General features: G+C 44.6%; 1 protein-coding gene and 1 long non-coding RNA gene across 2 annotated transcripts in view; one reads left to right on the top strand and one right to left on the bottom strand.

Moving 5' to 3' along the window:
* The window catches only part of LOC109488849, a 77987-nt gene extending 62368 nt beyond the window's left edge, over positions 1 to 15619 (bottom strand). Inside the window, exon 1 of the long non-coding RNA XR_004619221.1 lies at positions 15439 to 15619. This is a non-coding gene — a long non-coding RNA (uncharacterized LOC109488849). The remainder of the gene's footprint in view (positions 1 to 15438) is intronic.
* A 533-nt stretch (positions 15620 to 16152) lies between these two features.
* CBLN1 (cerebellin 1 precursor) lies at positions 16153 to 19536 on the top strand. The gene is made up of 3 exons (XM_002914216.3): positions 16153 to 16416; positions 16562 to 16681; positions 17923 to 19536. The coding sequence occupies exons 1-3, from the start codon at positions 16153 to 16155 to the stop codon at positions 18118 to 18120; spliced, it is 582 nt and encodes a 193-aa protein (XP_002914262.1). The 3' UTR covers positions 18121 to 19536.
* Positions 19537 to 20256: the final 720 nt, after the last annotated feature.

Here is a 20256-nt window from a genome sequence, read left to right as displayed (position 1 = left end):
AAGCTTGTGCTTCTCCTGAGGGCAGCTCTTACCATGTCATGGGCTCCAGGAAGATGAAAGAATGTGTGATCACTAACAGGACGGGGAATGCTCTCTGGATTCCTGACAAGTTGGAAGGGGGCGAGGGCAAGAGTCCACCTGGCTCAGCAGAGAGGAGAAAAGAGAGAGAGAGCATGAGCTGGGAGTCCCATTGTGTAGAAAACGCTGCCCCAGGCGCTGATCTGCAACAAGTATGCAGACCACGTATCTCTGGTGTAATAGGTCTCCAGTAGTCCTGACATCTAGACCGCCTCCAGGAAACCAGGACTTTCCTTCTGCAGTTAAAGAGTTAGGCACAAGCAGCTTGATGAAGTCATGAAAGCACATTCATGCTAAAGTGTAAATGACTCACAGCTTCTTTTCTATTTTTATGGTGGGGAGATGCTCATGAGCATAAGGACACTAATGAACTAAAAGGGGAAGGAACCTCCCTGTCAAATAAAAGCCAGAGAAGGGGGAAGGCAGTGGTGACCAAGACAAAGACCCCATGTTACATCTGGACAGCTCCACCTGTTACAGCTCTGGGGGTGGGGTGGGAACAAACAGACGCGATGTTTAGAGGTATGCCATCTCTGCGGCAGTGGGGTGCAGTTCAGAGGGGTTCCTAGTCAAGATGAAGACCCACAGGATGTTTCATTCCAAACTAGAAATACCAACATATAGAACACACCCTCACCAGTGTCAGAAGAAATCTGAGCAGTTGCAGTGTTATGGGAAAGAAGACCGTCTGCTAGAGTTTATAGACCAGTGCCGCTGCTCATTACCCTGTAATCTGGGACAGATCACTAGAAATCTCTGGACCTCAGTTTTGCCATCTGTAAAGCAATAATAATTCTATCCATACTGCATATCTCATAAAGGTGGCAATGAGGCTCACGCGAGTCATTCCTGGAGAAGATGAGTTGCATAGTAGTTAAGAGCACCGCCTCTGGAGTCTGACTAGACAGGCTGAAACCCCTGCTCGGCACATTCCAGGAGGGCCCTGGGAAGCCTTGGGCAATCTATTTACCCTTGGTGTCCTTGTCTGCAAAATTAGATTTAAAAAATAATCATAAGATTATTCCAGTGATTACTTGAAACACGGCAGGTAGAGAATTTAGCCTCGTACTCGGTACTTGTGGTAGCTGCTAAAATCAATATGTAAAATATATAGTATGATATGGATGTTTAAGGCACTGAAAATAAACCACTTGCTGCAATACTCCTGAGTCCAGAGGGCTAAAATCAGAGCACAAAAGGTAAACGATTTGAATATGTAAACACAGTATGCTTCTCTTTGCTCTGGGGACAGTGGGCTTACCCTACTATTAACACTTGTTTAGTTGCTGACCTAGCTGCCATGAGGCCTAACATTTAGTTCCAGTTATTAGATTAAATATTTGTTTTGAATGGTATTTGAATTGCCAGGTTCTAGATTTTTCTGGTTGGTAAAGTCTCCTTTGTATTTTGTGAAGAGGCTAAAATTGGTATACTGATGTATTGAACAGATGTGCCATTTTTCATAAAACCGTGGTTCACTCTAACATGGTACCTGTTGGAATAGACTTCTAAGAGTAAACTGGACTTTGGGAGGAAACACTGAGTAGAAGAGATAGGACATTGTTTTAGGTATTTTTCATTGTCAGATCATTTCTGCTTTAAACATTCTAGTTTAAACTGCTGCCATTCTCTTTCCTTCTACTTTGGTTTTTTTTTTTTTTTTTTAAAGATTTTATTTATTTATTTGACAGAGATAGAGNATAGAGACAGCCAGCGAGAGAGGGAACACAAGCAGGGGGAGTGGGAGAGGAAGAAGCAGGCTCATAGCGAAGGAGCCTGATGTGGGGCTTTGATCCCATAACGCCGGGATCACGCCCTGAGCCGAAGGCAGACGCTTAACCGCTGTGCCACCCAGGCGCCCCTTCCTTCTACTTTGTTAAATAAATGGCTACGTACATTTCTAATTTGCAGGGTTGGTAAACAAAAGAAAATATAATTTGATAGCCAAATTCATATTAAGAATGATACACTAAGAATTAGTAAAATGTATAAACTAAATACACACATATGGACTACACTAAATTTTGTTCAAATATGCTCACTTCTGCTCTCCTCTCAGGCACATTCTATCATGCTTAGGTCCTCTCATAATATGAAGATAAGGCAGATGCATTTTGGAAAGCAAAACAAGAGTAAAAACAAAAACACACCTTAAGCAAAATCTTACACATCTCAAGTTCATTATTAACCAAGTTTTAAATTTTAATAAGTTCAGAATGTCAAAAGTTTAGCTATCTGGGTGTTTCTACCCCAAAACATGATCTTTGAGGGACTTCCATGTCTGTGTAATACAATGATCACATGACACTTTCCAAAATCACTAATCTGAACGCACCACATGAAGAAAGGTCATATTCTATCTTGTTCAAGACTTCTAGGAAAATGAGCTTGGTATTTATAAGATGAGGCTCTCTGAGTAGTGTCGTAGACATGTCAAGTCAATCACCTTGCAAATGTAAAAAGAACACTGGTAAGTGCAAAGGTGGGGAGGGGAGGAGGCAAGAGAATAAAGGACCTCTTGTTAAGTGATGAGAAAGAAACATTCATATCTCAGTGAAATGAGATTTTTTAAAATTTGAAACTTAAATCTTTGAAATGACAAGATAATATAAATGATCCACAAATAAACTCACTAGGTCATCAAATGCTGTTAAATCCCCAATTGGTAAGAGCAGTGGGTATGATCTACACAATTAAGCCCCCTGGCTCACCTGGTGCAATGTCAATTTACTTCTCAGTAAAGTCAGTATCAGTTTTGTAAAAGGACATATTGATAAATTGTGTATCTATTTGTAGGTGCCATCATGTAACCTGGTATAGAGTAAGCATTCTTCCTGTAGTTAAGAAATCTGAATGGTGTAGGGGCGCCTGGGTGGCTCAGTTAAGCATCTACCTTCAGCTCATGTCAGGATCACAGAGTCCTGGGATTGAGCCCTAAGTCAGGCTCCTTGCTGAGCAGGGAGCCTGCTTCTCCTTCTCCCTCTTCCCGTCCCCCTGCTCATGCTCTTTCTCTCTCTGTCAAATAAATAAAATCTTTAAAAAAAATTTTTGGATGGTGTGAAAATTAGAAAAATAAATGCCCTATCATTAGGCTGTGACCAAGATTAAGTCATGTCAGTGTTACCTTCATCCACTAAAAGGCTAAAACCTAGATAATAAAAGGTAGTTGCAGTACCAGTAACATTTCCCAAAATGTCAGATCACAAAAGTATCACTTACATAATTGCTTGTAGTTTATTCCTTTGCTTTCCTCTTTTCTCTGTGCATCATTGTAACAATTTTTCAAAAGTGGAAATATAATTGTTGTCATGTGAACAGCTGTAGAAATGACTAGAAAGTATGGAAAAACATAACATGAATGCCAATAATCTGTTTCTGGCAATAATATATATGGAACACTATTTAGGAACCAAAGAAGAGAAAGAAGCAAAAGGGAAAAAGGTTTATCATTGTAAAAATTAAACCTTACTGCTTAATAGGAAAAAAAAAAAAGATTTCATATTTAAAGCCCATGAGAGCTAACTCCTAGCTAGAAACACTACCCCCCATCATCGGAGTCAGCAGGAGTGCCTCGTTGGAGAGGCAATCCTGCAGGACAAAGTGGACAGGATTTTGGAGCTGAGGGACAGAAAGAGTCCACCTCTGCCAGATGAATGACCTTGGGCTAATCAGTTTATCTCTGCCAGGCTACATTTTGGCATCCAAAAATTTGATATAACTACCCAAACGCCCCATGTTGAGGTGAATATGTATTTCTCTGTGAAAGGTTTGTTGGTTTTTAAATGGATAGCACTGTGTAAATATAGGCTGTTGCTTTGTATTGCCAATTGTCAAATATATTACTGAATTCTATCCAACTATACAAACCAGTATAGGCTCCCAATGGTCTTTTCAGTACTCAAAGATTTATGAATAAAATGGTTTTCCTAATGGGATTAACCTGACATTTTTCTTAAACATGTAACCTTGAGCCTACCCTACAAAATAATGCTTTGACTATAGCAATGCACATAATAGAGGCTATCCTAGCTTCTAAGACGTCAAACACCATTCACAAAAGAGAACTACTCTTGAAAGAGATATATTTGTTTTGGAAAGAAAAGACTTTGACTTCTAATTATAAATGATTTATTGATAAATGCAAATCATAGCCTGAGAGGTACTCCTGTGAGCAGCCTCATGTGTAGTTTGCAAGTTTAAGGAAAAGGGGAAATGCCTTGATGGTAACAATGGACATTATGTCTATTTTAATATTCTTAAAGGGAAATTCTCTTTTAGGCATTTAAGAAAACTGCATTAAAATAAGTTTGAGAATGGGAAAACACCAAAACTGTAAAGAAGGTAAAAATAATTACAATATTAACCAAAGATAATAATCAATCAACATGTTGACATATACTCTACCAGTCATCTCCTATAAATACATCTTCTAAAAATGCATCCTATAAATATAATTTTGTACCTGCCTTCTTGCCATTCAGTATCAAATAGACTTTTAAGGAGCAATTGTTTGGAAACTGTTTCAAGTACATGAGGAAATATGTTTCAATTGAAATAATTCAGTGGTCAATGGAAATATCATGAAAAGTTCCCAATTTTTCTCATCTCATTGAATAGAAACAAATGTTCTCATTTCAAAGGAGTGGGAATAACCAAACTGATTTAGGACTTTACTTATCTTCCAGTTAAAAAAAAAAATGGAGTCCCATCCGGCAACAATATTATGGGGAACAAAAGAAAAAGTAACTGTCTAAATTTGCACCAGGGTCATTTCTTCAGGCGACCAAAGCCCATCTATTTCTCAGCTCCATGCTTCGGGCTTAAAGTGGATCTTTCTGAAGCAATGACAGAATTTTTGCCAAGTGACTAGAATATAAACACCCTTTTGATTGCACAGTGAGACATATGCTCTAAAGAAAAATGGTTCAAAATAGGCAAGTGGGTTTCTCTAGAATAAATGAGAGCCCTTGTAGGCAGTTCCTTCTTCAGAGCCTCATGTCTGCATTCGCTTGGTAACTCTGCCTTCTCCACGGGTAAAGGTGGCACACTGTTTTCATGATTCCTTACACTAATGAACTGCTATAAATTTGTTTTCGATATTCCAGAGAGCCCTAACTTCAGCCCGTAGGCAATGCTGAGGATGCACCCTATATTCCAGACTCACCTTTTGCAAGGTGTACTTTCAGCATTGTGGGCGATTCCCAGGGGGGAATATCCTATTTAAAGAACTACTGTCCCGGCATAATACAAAAAAAAATCACTTATGAAGAAGCGAGAGACTTGGAAAGCTCTCCATTATGTTTACACAAGCACAACATCAGAGCTTCCCTTCCCTGTTCCCTAAGGGGGTGGGGAGGAGAGTACTCAGTTGTGAGGAAAGAAAGACACAGGAAGGATTCATGTAGCTGTAGGAGTGGGAAGATGGAAGCTCCTTCCGGAGCCCAAGAGTGTGCTGTCAGGTCAAACAGGCATTGGCAGAAAGGAGGGAGGGAAGGAAGGAAGGCCAAAGCAGAAAAACAGTCTCTGTGACCCCTATTTTTGACCTCAAACACAGACATCAAATTCTTCTCTTGGCATGTCTTAAAATGGAGTATCTTTAAAACAAGGAATATTTAAAGGGCATGTTAAATTTTATTTTTAACATTTTTCATAGACTAAAAATAAGTAAACTACGCTCAATTGATGAACGTGCCAACGCAGCCTGACCAGTACCTTCGCCTTCATTTACAGGCAGCCAGGTTCCTAGTCCTTGGAGTCCCCTGAATTTAAAAATGGAAATGACAACATAAACTTATAATGTATATGATTTTCCGATTAAATTTCAAGACAGAAGTGAAAAAAACAGCCAACTCCTGAGTTGGGAAATTTAAGGGTATTTCACAGAAAAAAAACCAAAACAACTGTAGTCCCATAATTGTGTGCACCAATGAGATGGGGTCAATTTAGCTTTACTCTTACAGTGAGGAGAACGTGGCTGCCACAAAGTCCAATCTCTTCCCAGACATCTTCCAGGGCAGGAAGTCTTCTGTTTTATTTACTGATAAATCCCTGATCCCCACAACAAATACCTGTCACAGAGTGGGTGGGTGGTCAACACACAGTAGTGGAATGAATAAATAAATACAGAAAATATAAATTTGGTGCGTGATGTGCTTGTGAAGCTGGGTCGATTGTGTATACTGTTATTGGGGTATGTAAACTGTCTTTGTTTTAAATTTGGGCATGAGGACTTTCAATGGGATAGATCTACCACAATCAAACAAAGACATTCTTGCTTGAACTTCTGTGCAGCAATGGAAGAAAAACCACTGGCAAAGAGCTTATCCTCACGATGAGTCTGGAGCAAGCCTGGGGCACTGGAGGTCGTCGCACCCAGGGTTCCAATTTTGGCATTCCTTCTACCTGGGCACCCAGGCAGGAGAAGAGCAGTAGCACTCATGGATTGCAGAGCACATGCCAGGTTCAGGCTAATCCTGTGGATTATCTCATTCCATCCTTAAAATCAGCCCTTAGGGTAGATGCTTATTTTATTCCTATCGGTTTGATGAGGAAACTAAACATAGACAGTTATACAGCTTATCAAAGGGCTTTTCCCTACTAGGCATGGGTGTGAGGTTTTAGCCTTTGCATTCTGATTTTAGAGCCAACACAAGTACCACCATGTTGGATGGACTGTCTCAGGGACATTTTTACCCTCCCTGGGTCCCAGTCTGAAAAATGTAGGCAGCAAACTTGATAAAAATTAAGGTTCAACATTTAAGGTTCAAGACACTCCATGGTGGGGGGTGGGGTGGGCAAAATGGGTGAAGGCAGTTAAAAGGTACAAACTTCCAGTTATAAAATAAATAAGTCCTGGGGATGTAATGTATGGCATGGTGACTATAGTTAATAATATTGTACTGTGTATTGGAAAGTTGCTAAGAGAGAATATCTTAAAAGTTCTCATCACAAGAAAAAATTTATAACCATATTTGGTGATGGATGTTAACTAGACTCATTCTGGTGATCATTTCTCAATATATAACAAATACTGAATAATTATATTGTATACCTAAAACTAATATAATGTTATGTGTCAGTTATAGCTCAATTTAAAAAAAAAAGACACTCCAGGTTAAAGATCTAAAATTCTGATATTTATTTATCTAAAAAGGCCATAGAAGTCTCACTGCAATAACAGCCTGTCATCTTGGTATTGTTGGCACATAATTATTAGGGTCAATTTCAAAGTAAGTGAGGGTGGACTATTCACGAAATTTTATGATATAGTGACAAAACCATAGATAAATTTCAGTACATCTACAGCTACTTAAAAAGTTACACTATACAGTATGTTACTACAACAACCAGAGGAAATAGTAATTCAACCGGGCTGTTCTTCTAGACCAGTAAACACTAAGATTTTAATAGATATTTTCATTAAATTTAGTCTAACTTTTGTTGCCACGTATGGATAGTTTACTTGCCAAAGACTGCTTTCTAATTGCTTTATGTTTCCTAACTAGCCTTTATACTGTTTTGGTAAGGACCTCAAACAATACTGGGCAGTTGGTGTGAAATGGATAATTAAATTAAACAGACTAGGGTGCACCCGGTTGGCTCAGTCCATATACAGCAGGTGACTCTCAGTCTCAGGGTTGTGAGTTCCAGCCCCACATTGTGCCTGGAGATTACTTAAAAAACAAAAATCTGAAAAAAAATTTTTTTAGTAGACTAAAAAGAGATCCCCTCATTAGTACTTAAATATTGAAATACATTTTATCATGGTTTCCTTTCAATCTGGTATTTTAAAATCTAAGATATTACCTATGTTATATAACAATAAAATCCTTATTTGTTGAGAATATACACAGATAAAAGTTTACAAGCTTAAAAAGTAAATAGCAGTAATTGTCATACTTTCCCAATAACAAAACACATTTCAGTAAGGTTTTCACATTTTAAAAACTCAAAATAGCTTTATGAATTTACAAAATAATACTGTATTTTCCCCCAAGATATTAACATATTCTTGTACTGCAGTTGGATAGGATGTAATTTACTTGGAGATTCAGCATTTGCTACTTTAAACAATACTTCTTTTAGTATTTTCATTTTAATATTCTGAAAACAGCATATTTACACCTATCAGAGGTCAATTTTCAAAACTTGACATGAATGGTTTTCTTTTTTGAAATACACAACTTTGGTAATGTCATGTATCTAATCTGGTTTTGTAATAAATTACGGTTTAATTCATAGTGATTTTCTATGATACAACAAGTAATTAAACAACTAACGGTTCCACAACAGGATAAAATGTATCCACTCTGCTGGTTCCAAAGGTGAAGCAAGATTTTGTTCTGGTACAGTGTATCACTGAGATCCCAGGAGGAAACAGAATTAAACTCAATTCAAATGGAGAGATTTTTAATGAAGGGACAACCTACAGAGGTGTTGGCAGGGTCAGGGGAATCAACCCGAGATGCTAAGAACACAGGGAATGGCAAACTCCTCATCCTCAGGCAGAAGATACAACGGGAGGAGAAAGTTCCTGGCATGAGGGCTCGAGCCCAAGACAGGAGGAAGGTCACCGACCAGGAGCTACAACCCTGAAAAGGGGGAGCTACAACCCTGAAAAGGGGAAGCTACCACCAGAGACTTTTCAGGGTCATTGCTTTGTACTGCCTGCACTGATGCAGGGAGAGAGTGGGAAGAAATATCCCAGCTTCTCTCTCCCCTTCTCTCTGATCTTCTGCTTATACCTTCCATTGGCCAAAACAGAAGCCAATTGGAAGGAATCAGCTTCTAGGGGCAAGAACAGGAAGAAGGCAGAGCGTGACTCAGTGGTAGGGGAGCATAGCACCGGGGAGCTCAATCACATAACCATCACTGAGGCCTGATACAAAGAAGCAAGACTAAGCATGCTCCTCTGACCTAATTTCTAAGAAGTCTACCAAAAAATGTCATTTTGGGCAAATAATTTTTAAAAATACAAAAACCCAGGGGCGCCTGGGTGGCACAGCGGTTAAGCGTCTGCCTTCGGCTCAGGGCGTGATCCCAGCGTTATGGGATCGAGCCCCACGTCAGGCTCCTCCGCTATGAGCCTGCTTCTTCCTCTCCCATTCCCCCTGCTTGTGTTCCCTCTCTCTCTGGCTGTCTCTATCTCTGTCAAATAAATAATAAAAAATCTTAAAAAAAAATACAAAAACCCTAAACAAATAATCTGATTAAAAGTTGGCAGAGGACCTGAATGCATATTTTTCCAAAGAAGACATAGAGGGCCAACAGACACAAGAATCATTCATCATCAGGGAAATGCAAATTAAAACCACAATGAGATATCACCTCACACCTGTCGGAATGGCTAGTACCAAAAAGATAAGAAATAAAAAGTGCTGGTAATGATGTAGAGGAAAAGGAATCCTTACGCACTGTTGGTGGGAATGTAAATAGTGCAGCATTGTGGAGAACAGTATGGAGGTTTCTCAGAAAACTTAAAAATAGGACTGCCATATGGTCCAGTAATTCCACTACTGGGTATATACCCAAAGAAAATGAAAAAACACTAATACAAAAAGATATAGGCACCCCTATGTTTATTGCAGCATTATTCATAATAGTTGACATATGAAAGCAACCTCAGTGTCCATCAGTAGATGAATAGAGAAAGAAAATGTAATAAATATATATATATACACACGCATATATATACGCATCTATATATGTATTCCATTACACACACACTCACATATATAGATATGGAATATTACTTGGCCATAAAAAAGAATGAGATCTTGCCATTTGCAACAACATGGATGGACCCAGACAGTATTATGCTAAGTGAAATAATCAGAGAAAGATGAATACTATATTATTTCACTTATATGTGGTATCTAAAAAACAAATGAGCAAACAAACAAAAAACAGGAACAGACCTATAAATACAGAGAATAAACTGGTGGTTGCTAAAGAGGGGAGGAAGGTGGGAAAAATGGGTGAAGGGGCGTGGGAGGTGCAGGGTTTGAGTTACGGAATGCATAAGTCATGGGGATAAAAGGTACAGCGTAGAAAATATAGTCAATGGTAGTGTAAAAGTGTTGTATGTTGACAGGTGGGAGCTACACTTGCGGTGAGCACAGCATAATAAATAGACTTGTTGAATTACTATGTTGTACATATGACACTAATGTGACATTGTGTGTCAGCTACACTTCCATTTTAAAAAATAAAAAACAAAAACCGATTTTCTTCTGCATTTCCCCCCTCCAAGTTCTATTTAAATTCTTCCTTTTGTTTTCCTCCTGGTAACACAGAAGTCTGTGGTTCCAAGAGTCCTCCAGTTAAGTAGACCTTTCTCTAAGACCCCATCCTGAGAGCACTCTGAGCTATGGGAAGTCTATACTACTGTCGATGAATGCAAAATCCAGGAAATTTCCCTAAGATCCCTATTAAGGTTGGTGATAACTTTTTCCAAATGTTAACCCAGCCACCCACCAATGATGACAACACGCACCATTTCTTTGACAAATGTCAGATGCATGTGAAGTACGTACCTGAAATATTTGTTTGAAAGTTCTCTGATCTACTCATTTCATATGTGTGTGTGTAATTTTTGCATATCTCCTGATTATAAGGTAAAGGTAAACAAATACATAGGATAATCAAAAGCTACCACATGAGAACTTAGGTAGTCCCACTACTAGGAAGCCTTTTGAGTATATCTGGAAGTCTTAAATGGTGGTTCTCCAGGTACGCGTCTCTGACTACCACGAAACAAGGTCCTGGAGGGCAGGAAGCATGTGTGATTCATCTTTGCAGCAGCTACAGGTCCTAAAACAGTGTCCCGTGCATTGCAGGCACTCAATAAATGTTTGCTGAAATGGCCAAACCTTGGTTTGTCCCCATAATCAACCACCCCAAAAGCACACAGATAATTACTAGTTGGAAAAATTCCAGCTACTGTTTTGATGTTACCTATGTGACTTTTCTCTCAAGGGCAGCTCTGTAGGATTATGCTATTTCGTGTTTTTTTTTTTTTTTCCTTTGACCTTAATGGCATGTACTTGAACGACAGCTTCATACAAAATTCCTACCAACACATACCACAGAAGATTCAAGGTATTGTTTTAAAAATGGGGCCAGTATCTCTCAATTTAGAAGACACATAGTCTCTCTTTCTGAACAGAGGCTAGAAAATGCATAATTTGGTATTAACATAAGAGCTAAAGATATTTTGAATATATTCTTTGATTTTTTTTAAGATCCAAGTATTTTTTAAAAGAATTAAAATAGCACCACAAAACTGGCCTTCATTAAAAAGTAATCCTGCATTTAATAAGTGTCCAATTATAAAGTTTATTTTGTAATGTAACTTTTAAAACTTAAACGGCAAAAATATTGCATTTAAAATGAATCTGAGTAGGCAAAAACAAATAAACAAAAAAGAGACATACCCAGTAAGACAGACTTTGGTGACATTTTAAATCCTATTTCATACTTTGTACAACTTAGAATCACTTTCATATTTTATAGTATAGGTCCAAGCTTTAATTTGAAATGAACTTGACCCTTGAAATCCTAATCTTAACACTTCAGAACAAACTAGCTATTCTCTTCTGCTTTATAGGCAAATCAACGAGATACTAGGGAATTATACTCTTTGGGCCTTTGAACCACAGGACCAAGAAATAAAATGCTGTTCGATGTACATAAACACTAGAGAATCCATTTTGATTTAATAAAGGACGAGTTCATTGACATCCTATGACAAAATATTCCCCCTTTCCTGAAAATGCTCCCTTATTTCCAACAATAGGGGATTGTTTTTTTTCCAGGGTGTGGAGTGGGCGGGATCAAAATAGCTATTATGTTCATTTCTCAAAATGCACTGTGGTGGGAAATTCAGAATTCAGTGAAGAGTAATAAGCCTTTTACCTCACCAAAACAGAAGGCTGAATTCAAAGCAGCAGGTAAAGGATATAACAGCAACAGTATACACTCATTATTTGCAATCTCGTAGTTGCCTAAATCTCTATATTACTTTAAAAGCTTCAGATTGATGGTTTTATGATACTTTACCAATATTTCAATACCTGAAGAGTCTTAGCAGGTTAAACCCTATAGTCTTAAATTTCAAATATGACCTAACTCAATCTTTTTTATTTTTTGGACTTTTTCTCTCAAATTTCCATTTGTTTTTATTAATTGATAAATGATGAAGAATTTTAGGTGCCTATCCACAAAGAAATGAAATTTTTATCTTTTTAGGAGCCTAAAAAATGAATTTAAAAAAGTCAATTCCAACATAATGTTATCAAAATAACCTTTCAGAATAGAGTGTTGACAATTACTTAATTATTTACACTTATCTGGCTCTACCATTCAAAGTGCATCCAGCCTTCAAAGCTAACCCTTAAGTAACGTCATGGTGGATAGCATCTAATTTCATGTTTAGCCGACATCATGAAGATCCAAAAGAAAGAAGACAAACACATCTATTGTTTTGGCTACTGTATCAGTCTCCATCACTGCTGTTTTTGGGTGAAATATATTGCAGCTGACCCTTGGAGAGAGACTAACATAAACATATGTTGTTTCTGCCTGCCCCAGCATCCCTTCTGCAATTTTCCTTTGGAGAACCCCCCTAGTCTAGACAGTGTGCAGCTAACACCAGATGCCTTTTCAGAGGAAGACACCTGAATCCAAGCTTATTCAGGAGAACAGTCCCTTCTCTATGTTCAGAAAGGGGCAAGCGACTCGGACTGCCCCTATAAGAAGAGCCCTGAGACTTTTGAGAAGTCGTCTTTCTTTCTTGCTAGGACTAAGTTGGTAGTAGCACCCAAGGGCTATCATTAGGAAACGACTTGTCTAAAAATGAAGCCAAAACCAGAAAACAGATCTTGATAACCTTGACTGGTAGATCCAGCCATGTTTCCACTGGCAAGACGTACTCGTAGGCTTTTTGCATTAACCAGATAAAGTCCTTTATACTGAAGCCAGTTGGAACCTGCTTCCTCCCTTGCAGCTAAAAGAATCCTGAGTCTAAAATGAGACAACGCTAAAAATAAAATGACTGCTTTTGAGGTTTCTAATGGATTTTTCTCCCTATATATATTATCTCATTTAATCCTCACAACTCAGGAAAGCAAATATCTATTAATATTAAATTAATATTCATTATTTTTCGAACACATACTATGTGGAAGAGGATGGAGGATGCTGGAGAGGGATCGGTCGCAAATCTGGTGACCACAGAAATCTCACTTATATGGGAAACAAAGTGGAGGTTACATATCTTAAGGCATTCAATACATATTCATCAAATGGAAGATAAACAGTATGTAGCAGAGCCAGGATGTAATTGTTGCACTAATCCCTCAATGATAAATTAGGAGGCTCTTGAAATAGCCCAGGTCAGACAAATGAATGCCAAATAGGTAGCCCAATGAGAATGGTTCAAACGATAGGACGGAGATGGAGTCAAATTAGATGTGGGGTGGGTGCAGCTGTTGTCACTGGAACAGGAGAAGAAGGAAGGGGCAGAGTTTGGGAGGCAAGAAAGGAGACAAGGTATGGGTCAGGTAAACATGCCCGTAGGGTATATAAGCAAAAAGGTCCAGCAGCCCCTCACGATGACAGGCCTGGGCTGCAGAGAGGCTGAGATAGGAGATGCAAGATGGAGCATCACTGGCATGTAGATGGCAGTTCAGGCTTGGGCACTGCCCTGCTACAGCCTCGCCATGAAGAGAAGAGGAACAAGGAGCTGGCAACCAACCAACCCCCCCCCCCCCCCCNCCCCCCGTAATCTCAGTCCTGCTTGTGAGCTCCATGAAAAGAGGCTTTCCCAGACAGGGCCGGCCCTCAGGAAATACTTGTGAAATGACTGACTGTAGAGTATACCGTTGGTTCTGGGTGAGTGCTTCTCCAGGGACTGGAGTATGGCCGCTAGACTGGATGCAGCCCCATTATTCAGCCCTCACCTCTTAAATTAGTTCATGTTCTCACGTTTGTGTAATTGCAGCTGGCAACGCTTTCTGGGGATGTCTCAAAAAGACTGGAGTAAAAAAATAATTTTGTGTCATTTTAAAGAAAAATTGTTGCCTCTTTCCCCTCCCTTGCCCTTTCTCCTGGCAAGCCCAGTGGCCCCAGCAGGCCTCCAAACAGGGAGGGTGTCCGAGATGGGGTTCCCTCTGGGTAATTCTTTAGACAGCCATCAAAGTCTCAAAGAAACAAAGGGAGGCTGAGAAGCTGAAAGGCGTGGCTACTGGCAATTCCGAGACAGGTTTCCCCGCGTGAGCGTATCCTGGGGGCGCAGACCCCATTGGCTGCAAACCCTGAAGCTGAAAGGAAGTGCAACCAGTCCGCGCCCCCAGATCTTGCCAGATCTCCCGGCTTCCTGCCGCACGTCGGCGGCTCTGGCTTCGCTGAACACGCAGGTTCAAGGTCGCCCAGGGGTGACCGCAGCGCTAGGTGCCCCAGTGGCCAGCATCCCCATCCCCACCCGCCTCTGCTTGGGGTCCGGAGCTCGCGCTTCTGCTCTGGACGTGACCGAGAGGTCCGCTCATCCTTCTGCTTCCACCGGGTTAACTGCCTGCGTTCATCCTTCAGGTCTCCGCCTGCCGGCTCCTCGGACTGGAACGAGCCCTTCCTCTCACCCTCTCCGCAGCTCCCCTCTGCCTACCCCTGGGGAAACTGTATTTTTGCTTCCCCGTTTGTGATTACGTGTGTGTGTAAAGTTCTAAGTCAATGCGTGAGGCAAAAATTCTTCTAGGGTTGAAATTACTCTTAAAAATCCCCCATAAATCACAAGATTCGGCGTCTACGCTCAACGCTGATGCGCAGACACACGTGGATAAAACAAGAAGTAAAGGTGCACAGTACATAAAAAATACGGAGTAAGTGCAAAAGAGAAAATGCAATCAGGTAAATGAAACTGCGTGCGATGCCACTGTACTTGCCACTGCCTAGTGTGCTGGACTGTAAGAGGCACGAAGGCAGGCCTCGTCTGCTTTGGCTCACCACAGCATCCTCAGAGCCCCGCCCAGTGCCTGGCACTTCGTACGCGTTCAAAGATCTATTCCGAATAAATGAACGAAAGAAGGAAGGAGTGCACACTCGATGGGACTCCGCGGCACGCAGACAAGGGGGTTCGAGAGATGGGCGAGGGCGGCTGGGCGAACTCCATCGCGGTGGCCGCGGGCTGGAGAAGCGGGCGCTGAGACTGGCCTGGAGTCCCGCAAGCCGGCTCGGGACAGCGACACCTGCATCGCCTCTGGAGGCCACCGCGCACNCGCTCCCCTCCCACCCCGCGCGCCCACACCCGGGCGCCTCACGCCCCTGATTCTATTCCCGACCCTGGGCGCGCGCGCCGCCTCCTACCTGCAGGCTGGCGACTGGAGGCGGGCGGAAGGGCTGAGGGGGCTGAATAAGACGCTGGCATGAGGCGGGAGGAGAAAGAGCGAGTGGCCGCGGCAAACAGTCCGGGCACAGGCGCGCGCGCGCGCGCGCTCCCAGTCCTCGCTCCTTCAGTCGACTCCCGGCCAGAGCCCAACCCCGCTGCCGCGCGCCTCCCGCCTCGCCGCGCCTAATAACAACGGCGCCCGGGGTCAGGTGGCCGCGCGCGGACAACGCCGCCATTGGCTCAGCGGGGAGCGCGACGCGTTAGGATTGGTTGGGGGGCGGAGTCTAGGCCGGTGCGGGGGCGGACCTGTGGAGGGAGGCGGGCTAGGAGGCAGCGGGGGCGGGGCCAGGCGGCCGTCAGCGCCTTTGTGCCCGGCGCGCGCTCTCCGCCCGCTCCCGCTGCAGCGCCGGCTGCATCAATAATTCAGAGCGGCGGCAGCGGCGGCGGTGGCGGGTGTGAGCAGAAGGCGGCGGAAGCAGCGGGGACCGAGCGGCAGCGGCTATGCATCCAAGTGCGGCTGGGCAGCCGCGGCACCCCTGAGGCCCGGGCGGGGCTCCGGGAGCATCGCGCGGGGGGCACGCTTGCCTGGGAGTGCAAGGAAGAGCAGTAGTGTCCGGAGAGGCGTCTGTGAAGCTGCGCACGGAGCTGAGGAGGGGGCTTCGGAGTGGGGCTGGGNGAGGAGGGGGCTCGCGATGCTGGGCGTCGTGGAGCTGCTGCTGCTGGGGGCGGCGTGGCTGGCGGGCCCGGCCCGCGGGCAGAATGAGACGGAGCCCATCGTGCTGGAAGGCAAGTGCCTGGTGGTGTGCGACTCCAACCCCACGTCCGATCCCACGGGCACAGCTCTAGGCATCTCTGTACGCTCTGGCAGCGCCAAGGTGGCTTTCTCTGCCATAAGAAGCACCAACCACGAGCCGTCCGAGATGAGTAATCGCACTATGATCATCTACTTTGACCAGGTGAGTGCTCCATGCAGATTGGTTTGCGGGGCGGGGGAGAGGTGGAAGGTTGATGTTCGATCCACTCCTAGGCTCTGCAGAGGCTCGGGGACAGGAGTTCGGGACTGACTCTTGTCTACTCCCCTTCGTTCCCGTCTCCTTATAGGTACTAGTGAACATCGGGAACAACTTTGATTCAGAACGCAGCACTTTCATCGCCCCGCGCAAAGGGATCTACAGTTTTAACTTCCACGTGGTTAAAGTCTACAACAGACAGACCATTCAGGTCAGCCACCGTCTCAGGGTCAGGCCCCGGCCCGGTAGGGGGCTATTAGCCGTAAGAGAGAGCGGGCCGTATGAGGGTGGGCGATAGAACCGGCAGCTGCATGTGCCTGGGGTTGCTTGGGTGGACGAATAGCAGGGGCTCACAGTTCTGTGGCTTGGACTGTCTCTTGCTTCTTTCGCGGGCTCTTGGAACCTAGTCCCCTTCCCACACAGAGTTTCCTGCCTTCACCTTCTGGGCCCCTCCAAAGAGGTTCTCCCCCTTTCCGACAGGACTGCAGGGATTTCCCATAGCGGTTGCTGGTTAGCATCAGAGACAGTTCCCTGGGACCTTCACCTTCAGTACCACAGACAGGATCCCCATCCCCTGTCCCAGCTGGGACGCCTGGACTCCTGTGTGCATGCCTTCAGCACCAAGCTCAGGGGGACTCCTGGCATCCATCTGGGGACGGACTCTGGGTTTTTGAACTACCAGCGCCGACCCCAAGCGGTTGAAGGGTGGAGAAAGAAGGGAGGGAGTGTAGTGCTACTCCCTCTGGGCTCCAGCCGTGCTCCAGCCAGCACTCACCGGCTCTCCAGGTTCCCGAAGGTGTCCAGGTTTCCATTGGGCAGAGACAGAAGGCAGGATGCACGGCTGGGGAGAGGGCACTGGGCCTTTGGCTGCCGATGCCACGGCAAGGGCAAAAGGAGGTGGTGGCGGCAGGGTTGGATCTGGGATAGGAATTGAGCCTGGGTTTGGGGATGAAGCACAGAGTGCAGCCCTGGCGAAATTTCTCATCCTCCAGAACCCTTGCCCAGCTTCTCCACTGTGTCTCCAGAGTGGCAGCTAGGGCCAGGAGGAACTAGGGTTTTCATTGGTTTTGTTTGTTCTCCAGGAAATTCCAGTTGCCTGAGTTTCTCTTTGTATGGGGGTGAGCGGGGGGGGGGGCGCGAAAGTCTCAGGGCACCTGAGCCGCCTGCGGGTTCATAAAACTGGATAAAAGAGCGCAGTCGGGATTTGCTTGGCGCGCTCAGGAATGAAAGTGACTCTTGGGGGGCAGGCCCTTCCTGTCACCCAGTTTGGCTGTCTTTCGTCCCATTGGACCCTCAGCAGTAAGCTGCAAAGCCCCTTTTTCTATTCCCACCCCTTCCACCATGTTCCCAGGCCTTTATGGCTGTTAGCCAAGCGGCGAAGGTTCGCGTCTTTACCGCCGCTTCCGGACCCGCCTAGGTTGCTCCTCTGACGCAGGCCTTTCTCTTTCCCAGGTGAGCCTCATGTTAAACGGGTGGCCGGTGATTTCAGCCTTTGCCGGTGACCAGGACGTGACCCGGGAGGCCGCCAGCAATGGAGTTCTAATCCAGATGGAGAAAGGCGACCGAGCATACCTCAAGCTGGAGCGGGGGAACTTGATGGGGGGCTGGAAGTACTCGACCTTCTCCGGATTCCTGGTGTTTCCCCTCTGACTGGCTCATCGCCGGAATGGAGGCGGAGAGAGGGCGAAGGCAGGAGGAAGGCAGGAGGGGGAATGAGAAAGAGGCTGAAATTTAGAGGACGAGAAAGCGGCACGACTTGAAACTTCCTACGTGTTCCCCAGCTGTATCCGGGTAAAAGGTGCGCGCCGGCGGTCGGACCACTCTGTCCGTTTCCTCATTAGGAGAAGTAAATTCCGCTTAGCTCTGCGCACTCCCATTTCCAAAAATAAACTCGTCTCCCCCATTCCGGTTGAAGTAATCAAGAGAGACTGCCTTGTCATTGTTTCTACCCCCATGTTCCTATTCCCTACAATTTATACGAAAGAAACTTTGTATTTCACTGTATAATGTGAAATATCTTCCTCAGATCCCTCTGAATCTTTCCACCTGCTGAAATCTAATATGCCCCTCCCCTCTTTTTAGTTTGGAGAGGGGATAAGGTTTGTGTTTGGTTTTTGTTTTGTTTTGAATGGGGGAGGTAGTTTTAATTTGGCGAGTATTGCTCTTAAAACACCGATCAAGAGTTAATTAGCTGAAGATACGTTGTGTCCTCCCGCTGCTCGTTAGCAGAGAAAGGACTCACCTTAGGGGTGACTGGTTCAAAAATATATATATAAATATATATCATTTGTATTCAAAGAACTCTTCCCAGTGGAAACTGGCTGTATTTCCGTATTTCTATGTCCTATTCGGAGTGATCGTGAAATCTAAGGCTGCTTGATGTCTTGATGCTTGTCAATGCCCTCGTGTTCTGTGGCTCCACTAAATGCCAGGAGGTTCTTCCGGACGCTTCCTCGTCCTCTGTAACATACGTGTGAATAGCCAAGATTTAATTTTGCTTTAACCCAATAAAGTTGAAGTGGGACTTTTATTTTTCTGGAACAGCTTTCTAAACTCCGCATCTTCCCCAGCGGCAAGGTTTGGGGGCGGGCTGTGGAAGGGCGAGGCTCAGAGGCGCGGGAAGTCGACGACTTGGTGATAAGGCAACCCGAGAAAGGCCGGGGCTCATCCTTGCAAAGCCGGCCTGCGCTCCTTTTTGCGCCAGGCCTAGAGCCAGCCCCGCATTCGCCTGTGCTCCCTGCTTTGGCTGAAATCTTGATAGGCCCGGCGCCACTACAGGCCTGGAAGGGAAGTTTGGATTTTTCTAAGTCCAAATGCATCAGGAAGAATCCCAGTTGAGGAGCCGGCACGATTCCCACGCCTCTGCCCCCGGATTTCCCCAACCGTCCGCCCCACAGTTCCCGAAGCAGCGTTATGTTTTATACCCGCGCCTCTGAATCCCGAGTCCGCCGGCCGTATTCCCGGGGCGCCCAGGACCTGGGATTGCGCTCAACGCAGGACTTTAATTCAAGAGGTTCGTCCAGGAGTTTTGATTGTATCGGAACATAATGTGAAAGCAAAATTGAAATAAACGACTTCGTTTTAAGTCTGGAAGTCTGACCCAGTCGTTTCAGCAGCGGGGAGGTCGGGCTCCAGGAAGGGGCTGCCAACGGCCTGGGGCAAAAGTCTGGGCCTGGAGGGGCACCTCTGGCTTTGGTCCTTTTAGAAGTTTTTTCGTAGCCGAGATTCAGGGGTGAATTTAATTGATTCCTGGGGGGTGGAGAGAAGGGGGTAATAATAGCACAATAAGCAACGTTTCTCGTAATTCCTGCGGCTCCTCTGATTGAAATTAACCGAACAAGCGGCCTTCCTTGAATCGCGGACCTGTTCCTCCTCCGCGCTCAATCCTAGGGACCAGTATCACTAAGGGTGCGCTCGGAAGCCCCAGCGGCCCGGGGTCCCGCGGTGGGGATAGGTAGGGACTTCAGGAGTGAGGAGTGCTTTTCTCTTCCTGTCCCACAATTCTCTCCCCCACAGTCAGTCCCCAGGGAAGTGTGGAGAGGTTTAAGAAGAAAAGCTATTCTTTTTTAAAAAGGGACACTTGAAAAAATGCTATCTCCGCATTCTTCCGGTTGGGAGGGAGAGATCAAGGAGAACGGGAGCCTTTGGCGGAACTAGCTCGACCCAACCGCTCTGTCCCGGAGCAGCCAGCCCGCCAGGCGCGCGCCCACGGTGCACCTGGTATTCTCCTCTCGCCTGGGATGAGGGCTCGACGGCGGTGCCGGTTGGGTATTCACGACCCAAGGA

The sequence above is a fragment of the Ailuropoda melanoleuca genome, chromosome 12 (genome assembly GCF_002007445.2).
Source record: "Ailuropoda melanoleuca isolate Jingjing chromosome 12, ASM200744v2, whole genome shotgun sequence".
NCBI classification, from domain to species: Eukaryota; Metazoa; Chordata; class Mammalia; order Carnivora; family Ursidae; genus Ailuropoda; species Ailuropoda melanoleuca.
Note: the sequence above shows the minus strand (reverse complement) of the source record. Positions and strands in the feature narration are given on the sequence as shown.